The sequence below is a fragment of the Nymphaea colorata genome, chromosome 7 (assembly GCF_008831285.2).
Source record: "Nymphaea colorata isolate Beijing-Zhang1983 chromosome 7, ASM883128v2, whole genome shotgun sequence".
Lineage (NCBI taxonomy): Eukaryota > Viridiplantae > Streptophyta > Magnoliopsida > Nymphaeales > Nymphaeaceae > Nymphaea > Nymphaea colorata.
In genome coordinates this window covers 7847867-7857239 of record NC_045144.1, presented here as the reverse complement: position 1 = coordinate 7857239, position 9373 = coordinate 7847867, and the positions used below count along the sequence as shown (strand labels likewise).

Genomic DNA, 9373 nt, shown 5'->3' with positions numbered 1-9373 from the left:
TGGTCTACCTTAAAAAGGCAACTTCCAGGAGGTAATGGGGATAAACGTTATCCGGGGGCTAAAAGAAAAAAAAAATGAATGACGTAGGGATGCAACCATTATATGATCATTTATCAGGTGCAATTTTGCAAAGTTTTTTTTCTTTTTTCTTTTTTTTGTCAATGTTTCTTCTCCAACATGGTTTTTTCAATTTCCTCTTCAATATTAAGCAGAAAGTAACCTCTAGAAAATCCACACACTCTGAATTAAAAATTCTCAGAACCTTGACAATGCTACTCTATGAAACTCGTACTTCCATTTCCTTTCGTCCATAAAAGTATTGTTACTTGACCTATCACCTATCAAAAAAATGTCAAATCACGTTGCCTGTTTAAAAAGCAGAAGAAAAGCATCCAAATCATAGGTTATTAAATCTCTCCTCTTCGCAGGTGAGGTACTTTCACCAGAACGCTCTACCGCCTACACCTACAGGCTACACCCGCTCTGAACTGTACCGAATTTCAGATCCTCTTCGGTTACCCAGAACTCATTTAGTATTGAACTTCAAACATCGAATCGGGAGTTGCTTCTTCAAATTCAATGCCTCGTTGCCACACCGCCTAGATAAAGCTCCGATATAGAAAATTTCTTAAATTATGTGACCTGGCCCATGATCAGATCATTGCTATGTAAATGTTTCTACAATAAACTCTCTCTCTCAAAAAGACAACAACCAATCTGTTCCTCACTTGTGACCACCAGCTCGTTCTGGCTCTACTACCTCGGCCTCGACGGTTTCTGGGTTCTCTAACCTCTGAGAATGATCCAGCGGCTGCTGAACCTCAGCACTTGAACCCGTCCATTTGCCAGACAGTGCCATGCTCATCATGTCATATATTTTCGACCCTAGCTCCGCTGGGTTCTCCGGCTGTAGATACATTCGACATACGGAAAACAAGCAATCAGCAATACGTCTACTAAAAAGAAAGAAGAAAGTTTCTTTCAAAGAAAAGAGACCTGTGCTCAGAAAATTCACAACGGCATTGCCTGCTCGTGTTCACAAAGCAAACATGGAAAACAAAAGAAGACATAACTGCGAAAACTGGAGGACAAACAACTCACCGTGAATCCACTAGACACGAGAGCAGCGTCGTATAAAAGATCTATTGCTCTTAGAGCTTCCGGATTGTCTGGGGAGCTTCTACAAGCAACCTATACCACCAGGATATGAAAGGAATATGTCACGGATATCAAGGAAGCTGAGTTATATCAAAGGACTGAAATCTTCTGGCTTACATTCAAATCTTTGATGATCTGATGCTCGGGATTTATCTCAAAAACTCTCCTGCTGCGCATAAACTCCAAGCTAGAAGTATCCCCTAGAGTTTGTGCCTTCATCAATCTGCAGAGATATTGCACACATATCAGTAATATCAAACTGCAACTCTTGAATACAATCCGCTGGTAAGCTTTCTTTAATCCATAATATAAGGTAAACTGAAGAAGGATTATAGTTCACTTTCTCTTATGCAAGATCACCAAACATTAAGGTGTAATCGTACCATCTTGTGGCTTTACCTGAGGCATTTGAATCTCCTTTAGATATTCGTGACTTTAGCAAAAATAGGACCACAAATTGACTGATAACCTCAGACAAGTATATCAAGACTTAGAACATTAATAACCAATGCGTAAAATTCCAGATGTTAATGTGTACTAAATTCCTAAGAAACTTAAAAAATAGATTGCCATCCATAACATGACTTTAAGAACTGGAACTACATCTATCTTGGACATGGCATGCTCTCAAGGCAAAAGTGGAGTAGGTAACAATTTCGAAAACTCAATCTTGCACATTGAAAAAAAATTACCTCTCCATGTTAGCAGACCAGCCAAACTTTCCAGAAACAAGAACACAGGGGGAGGTGCTTAGCCGGTTAGAGATTTGTACACTTGCAACCTTCTCACCCAGCTGCTTTTTAATCCAATCACAAGTTTTGCCAAACTCCTCCTTCATTTCTTTCTCTTTCTCTTCATTCTTATCACCTGCCATAGTGCAAAAAAAATGAAGAAATCGAGGTAAAGATAGGAAATAGAACATGAGTCAGATGAAAATACGACAATGCTTTACCCAAATCAAGGTCCTCTTTGCTGATATCTACAAAGTTCTTCTCCTTATAGCTTTTGAGGCTTTGGATGGCAACTTCGTCAATGGGGTCAACCAAAAACAGAACCTACAGAATTAGCCAACAAGTTATCAGATTAAAGGTAGACACATAAATTTTATACAATGGAGCACAAACAACAGAAAACATTGTTCTCCAGAAGCATGAAAGAACAAATATTTTTTTCCAAAAGTTAGAATCTAGGGGGATCCTCAATACATGAACTTATCAGCAACCGATAGTGATTTATTTGCTATTATCCTACATTCCTTAAGACGTTACAATAAGAAGGTCCTGAATGCAACCATTTCTGCTCCTCGGTAAAGATAAAACTAATCGATAAATGCAATAAGCAGACCAAAGCCAAGTACATGTCCTAAAGCATGCTTTCTGCACAATAAAATACCTTATACATAAGTTAGGTTTAAATATTTTGAAGTTTTTTTTTTCAATTGAGATGAGAAACAAGATTCACCTCAAAGTCCTTAGCAAGAAGCTTCTCCAGAAAAGGTGTGTTTCTTGCACTTGCAACACTGTCTGCAGCAATGTAATATATATCCTTTTGATCTGCCTTCATGTTTTCAACATACTCATCCAGACTGATAAGTTCCGCCTCACTTTGAGATGAGAAAAATCTAAGAAGTGGTGCAATGCGTTTGTGATTTGGATGATCCTCAATACAGCCCAATTTTAGGTTCTTACCAAAATTCTCCCAGAACTTATCATAGTCCTGCAGCAGAATAGAAGAGCAGGCAAAAATTTAGTGACATCAAATAAGATGTTAATTAAATTAGAGACATACACTTCATGGAAATGAGAAGTCAACATAACTTGAAGGATAATCTCAGATTCTCATTTACCAACACGTTGAACTTTAGATGCAAAAGCTAAACACGTGTCCTCAGACAAAACATGAAAATATAAAGGATTTTAACTAGAAATATGACATACGTCTCTGTTCTCACTCTGAGAAATGCCCAAGATCATATCAAATGTTTTCCTTACTAGCCTCTTTTTCATTATTCGAACCTGAATCAAAACATGGAAAAACATAAGATACAATTATCAAGAATATGATGCTGGCAAAGGAAAAAAGAAACAAAAAAAGCAAGAAAGCTTACAATACGACTCTCCTGAAGAATTTCTCTAGAGACATTGAGAGGAAGATCATTTGAGTCTACAACACCTTTGACAAAGCTCAGATACCTTGGGAACTAGCAAACAAAACATGGGAACATTTAAGAAGCAGTTCCATAAAGCAATATTCTGTATAACTCCAAAAAGAAGAAAAAATTTAGGCTGAATGACATTCTGAATTACATACCAGCTCTCCATCAAAGTCATCCGATATAAAGACACGTTTGACATAGAGTCTAATGTTCTTCGTTTTTTGATTAAGTATGTCATCTCGACGTGAAGGGGCAATTGCAGGCACAAAAAGAATCGATCTAAATTCAACTTCACCCTACAAACAGTGAAACCGGCATGAGAAGTTAAGAAAATATAAATACTACAAGCACTATTCAGAAAGGCCAAACAGATGAAAGTGATACCTCTGTTGTAAAGTGAGATGAAGCTAGTGGATCCAAATATTCATTAAAAGTTTTCTTGTAGAACTCATTATATTCCTCTGTGGCTACATCTTTAGGATTCCGTAACTGCATTAAAAAACAGTAGAAAGAAATCATTTCAAACATTCAAAAGACAGCTGCTTGTGATATTCAATGACTGACGCTAATGTTAACCTTGAACTTCCTTAGGAACCAATTCCCATGCACCTCCAAAGCCCATTATAAAAGCGCAACTAGATAAACAGGTCATAAAGGAAAAAATCCTACCCATATAGGTTGGGTCTCATTAGTCAATTCCCAATCCCAATATCTCTCAACTACAGTCTTAGTCTTCTTCTTTTTCTGCAAGCAGAAATACACACCCAAGCAAATATAAATGGTTATCCACAATTAGTAAGGAAGCCACAATCCAATAATATGTACAACTACTAACAAGTCACCTCTGCCTTGTCAGCTTCCCCGTCCTTTTCTGCATCAGCTGGATCCTCATCAACCTCGACCTGCCAAGATATAAGCTTGAATAAACGTCTCCGTTTGGAAAATGAAAACTATTGTGGGAGAAGACTTTGTTGGCACTATGAACAAACAGCTAAGCCAAACTTACAGCCAATTATGTAGACCAACAAGGTTGACAGATGACCTTAAGCCTCCATTTATTATCTCAAGACCAGTTCTTATTTACTATTGTATTTGTTCATGCTCAACTTTCAATAAATGGTTGGAAGAGATTGAACCACGTCAATCAATGCATCAATTCTTAGTAAATGAGATTAGCACGTACCTCTTTTGTATATCCCTTCTCCTGCCAGGTGTATATTGGAAATGAAACAAATTGTGAGTAATTTTTCACGAGCTTCTGAATCCTTTCAGGATGAGCAAAATCCTTAGCATCTGCCTGCCAGAAGATTTCACCAGATGGCATCATCAGCACCATTCAGCAGCAGAATGAATCAAAGAGGCCATATATAATTTGTCAAAGAAATGACTGCAATAACTAATACCTTCAGATAAAGTGTAAGACGAGTGCCCCGTGGGATAAGCTTTTCAGGATCTGTCTCTTCTCGAATGGTGAAGGAGCTTTTACCAGCCTCTCCTTCCCAAACATACTGCTTGTCAGATTTTGGACTTTTTGTTGATACAACCACCTGCAGACAGGTAAGTCTACATTTTTAGAATTGATTACGAAAGTTGAAAAATACATTCATAAGTAAACCCATAAAGGCAAGCTCCTGGACAGTGAAGGAACCATGTTTAGTTGAGGGTGGCAAGTGGCCTCCCCAAATTTTGAGCTTCAATAAGAAAATTTTTGTTTACAGAATATCTGGTAAAAAGAGTTCCTGCTTCATTTTTGAAATTGTCCCTTAATCTTTTAAATAATGTATCTTCTCTTCTCTTTGAAAAAACGACTTCAATATCTGAAAATAGAATAAATAAAAGATTTACATGTATTTTGCTTTGCATTAAAAGAAACATCATTGAATTTTCCACATACAGGTCTCCATTCAAGACCAACTTTTATCAAAAAATCTTACTTAAATACCTACTTTCATTCTTTTTATTAGTTATATGGGTCAAATTTCTTTAACATGAGAAAACTGAACTCAAAAATAATTTATATACGATAACTATTTATCTTTGTCAACATATTTCCTTTCTGTAATTCTATTTGACTTTAATAAGAACTTGAAAAAATTCACCTTCTCCAGTTGCTCAAATTAAAAGCATCAGATTATCAAAACTAAGTTTAAAGACAATTGAAAAGAAGATATTTCTATGAAACTCATTATAAGAAAACCTTAAGAGAAGTAAATCTTGTGATATTCTCAAGCATTTTCAATAAAATATGAACACCTAAGCATAAAAAGATGTAATTATATATATATGGCATTTTTTTTACTCTAGCTTATCATTGTCCTCCTAAATTAAATTTCTGGCTCTGCCACTTCTCCACAGTAAAATCTGCTATGAACACCGAAAAAAATGCATCTATCAGCACGACATGTTGATTAATTGTAAAAAATGCAACTATCCTAAGACTATATGGAAGTTGGTCTCAAATTAATCAGTACCAAACATAATTTTATCTCTTTGTGCTACAAATGACAGAAAAAAGGTAGAACAATTTAACCTAAGATTAAACAGAAGAAAAAGTAGAACACTTTGACCCATGACTAAATGGAAATCAACCAGAAAAAATAACTATTTTCTTTCTTTTCTTGTTCCAATCCAACACATGATGAAGAGAAGAACAGGGGCCTGAAGTTTGGCCAGGACTCCGGATACTAAAAATTTGATTTTCTACATGAGAAAACTTATTTAAAAAATCTCATATGGCTTGAACTGGATCCAAGAAAGAGATTTCCCAACACTAAGACAACATCCTTGTCAGAGGAACTGTTGCTCCCAAGAAACACAGTCATTTAGAGCATAAAAGCATGGGACATGTGGACTTTGACCCTGCCTGCCAGCTACCAATCACAGCAGATATTTACTTTTTTCCTAAAGGATACAACCACTGAAGACAAACAAAAGGGAACTTTTTCTATTATCTTGAATATGAAGAGGGTTAAGTTTTCAATTTTGTACCATAAACGACCTCAAACAGCTCATGGTTTTGACCCCTTCCCCAAATACTGATTTCCAGAAGAACTTTTGCTTCAAAATTTTTAAACACAATCTTGGGCAAAGCTTAGAAAAAGAATGCTTCTAGTTCTGGAGATGGAAGTTTCACAAAAGAAATGGTCAACAAGGTCTGGAGTGCCCAAAATTTTGAAAACATAAAGCAAACAAATGATTGCCATGCATAAGTACACAAACGAACTTCTGTGGCACCTTATCTGACACGAGAAATGCAGAATAGAACCCAACACCAAACTGTCCAATTAAGTTGTTGTCCGCACCAGCTTCCTTGCTATCCTGCAGAATGATGAAGATAAATTATGAAAACTGAACAATGAAAACCATAACTACTCAAGGCAAGTATTAAAATGGATCAAAGATAATAAGAGAAGAAAATTCATTCTAATAAGCCTTCCATACCTTTAAAGCCTGTAAGAACTTTGCCGTTCCACTTTGTGCAATAGTTCCAAGACATTCAACTAACTCTTCTCTAGACATACCAATTCCAGAATCCCTGCACGGACAACATAAAGTATGTCCGTAAGTTACCAACACCCAATTAAACCATAAGTGGGTTCTAACGAAATGCAAGATACATAGAGAGGCTTACGTGATCGTGATTATCCCATTATCTTTGTCTGACTGGATGCGGATATCCAAGTCAACAGCTTCTTTGAGTAGTTCTGGCGCTGTCACACTCAGAAATCGCAGCTTATCCAGTGCATCACTAGCATTACTGAAAGAAGAGAACGATCACCGCATATATGAGTCAACAGATGCAGCGACCTCAATAGATAACCACACAATTAAAAAGGTAACACATCAACCAAGCAGAAAACTAAGTATGTGTTTTTGTGGAAACAGTGATACAATGTGAAAATGAAACAGCATCACAAGGAGCTGCTACTGATCAGATGTCCACACAATATCCAATAAAGATTTTCTTATCATTGCAGGTGGAACAAATTTACAAATAACGCAAAAACTCAGAGAACTAAAAAGCAAATAAGCAAACACCTGATCAGCTCTCGTAGGAAGACTTCCTTGTTGCTGTACAAGCTATGAACAATCAGGTCCATAAGGCGGCTAACCTGCAGCATAAAATACGAAGAATCAGGAGAAGAAAGTGATGTCCAGAACAAAATCTTGACGGTAGATCAAATTCAAAACCCCACAAATATTTTATATCAGAAAAGCACACTGCTAGTCGACTAGTTTCCATCAAAAACTTTTTGGCACTCACGAATATAAAAATGGACAGAAACATGTTTTGATTTAAGAGACATACCTCAGCTTGGTATTCAAATTTTTCAACTGGTAGTTCTGAACCATCAATCGACACTGCAGTTGCTTCATGTCGGGTGCGACCAAGATAACCATTTCTTGCGCCTAATGTAGAAGCAGAAACAGGTAGCGCAAAGACAGTTCTCCGACTGCAGTTAACCCGATCACCACTAACACCATTTAACGAAGAATACCACCTCGATGGGGACCTCTTTTGTGCATCTTCTTGCCCCAATACCTACACAAGCAACGTCCAAACACCAAAAATATTCATAAGCACATCTCAGACAAAATCCAAAAATATTCATAAGCAGATGGTAAACAAAACAAGCTCGTCCGTGTTGACACCATAGCATTTAACCATGTAAAAATGAAGAAAAAAGAAGCCCAGAACAGGGAGTAAGCTAGCTTGTGGGGTGCCGCAGTACTTCATATTCTAGTATTCTATCGAAAAAAAAAATCTAACGAATGACCGACCTGTTACACTTGAAACAGCAGGAGGCAAAAAACTAATGAGTTCAGAAGTACGCAATCGTAGACTAATTGGAGGATAAAGTTTCGAGCAAAAGAAGGAACTTTGATGACACTAATCGTGTAATTGCAACATAAGACCAAACTCAATTTCATCCTTCACGAAAAAAACATCAAGTTAGGTTATACAAAGAACGCCGTTTCCTAGTCAAGCGAAGATTGCCTTGCTCACGCTTGATCCCTATCAATAAAAGCCCGCCAAATTTACCGCCAATTGAACCCAAAAAATGAAAACCAGATTGTTTTTCAAATAACAAAAAAAACAATTACGTACAAAGAACCCCGAAACATCGATCATGTTCAAAAATATCTGGAGGTATCAATTCGTACGGCTTCACCATTTCTCGTCCGTATTTAAAAAGAAAAGAAAACCACAATATTTAAGTCGTAGCATGAAACTGATTAGTGGAGCTCAGAACAATTCAAGAAGAATGAACTGGAAATCACTATAACCATCGCCACGAACAGGAAGTCCAAGTTCACGATCGTCCAACCAAAAAACAGAAGATTAAAAAGAAAAATGGAAGAGAAGCAAACAGAGACGGTATGTGATTACAGATTGCCGAGTGGCGTCGACGGAGGGAACAACAGAGCTCCGAAGCTGAGCGCTGGAGCGCAGAGCAGCGGAGATGGAGCGCCTGGAAGCCCTGTACATTCTGACCTCCACCCTTCAGTCTCACTTCCTCAGTCGGAGCACAGCGAGGAGAGGAGTACTCCTAGGGTTTTAACAGGGGCTTATGGAATGGAAGTCTCTAGAGTTTCGGAAGCCTCAGAGTTTCATAAGACGAAATTACCCCGGCTTTTCTCCGTCTTTGCGGATACCAGTAAGGGTATTACAGGTAAATCCGTCGGGCTGTGCCCTTCCCTCCCGCCACCACGGGAAGCCGACGCGAGTGAAGAGAATAGAGGAGAAAATATGAAAATTTACAAAAACACACTCAACGATGGTGTATATTGCAAAAACACATGAGGTGCGTTTGAATGACATCTAAAAAGAAAAACTAAAAACTTTGGTTTTTTCCTTGCATGTTACCAAGGAAGAGCTTCTTTCACCATAACACACAAGTCACCCTCTAATTTTTTTAATTAATTTTGAAGCTTCATTGACAAAACCAAGTTTTCACTTTCTAAATTTAAATTTTGACATGAACAGCAAAAAAAATAAAAATAAGTTTTTATGAGTATTTTTTAAAAAAACTAAAGTAAGATTAGGGGCGGAGCCAA

The 9373-nt window shown here is 37.3% G+C and overlaps 1 protein-coding gene across 1 annotated transcript; it reads right to left on the bottom strand.

Annotated features, from left to right (window-relative positions):
* Window positions 1–617: 617 nt before the first annotated feature.
* On the bottom strand, window positions 618–8872 carry LOC116257995 (heat shock protein 90-6, mitochondrial). The gene is made up of 20 exons (XM_031635050.2): window positions 8706–8872; window positions 7623–7856; window positions 7352–7425; window positions 6945–7070; window positions 6755–6848; window positions 6548–6631; window positions 4717–4860; window positions 4497–4610; window positions 4156–4215; window positions 3983–4057; window positions 3698–3802; window positions 3469–3609; window positions 3266–3358; window positions 3096–3173; window positions 2620–2874; window positions 2111–2213; window positions 1851–2025; window positions 1276–1381; window positions 1102–1191; window positions 618–907 (listed from the first exon to the last, which is right to left on the bottom strand). The coding sequence occupies exons 1-20, from the start codon at window positions 8802–8804 to the stop codon at window positions 725–727; spliced, it is 2433 nt and encodes an 810-aa protein (XP_031490910.1). The 5' UTR covers window positions 8805–8872; the 3' UTR covers window positions 618–724.
* Between the last annotated feature and the right edge of the window lie 501 nt (window positions 8873–9373).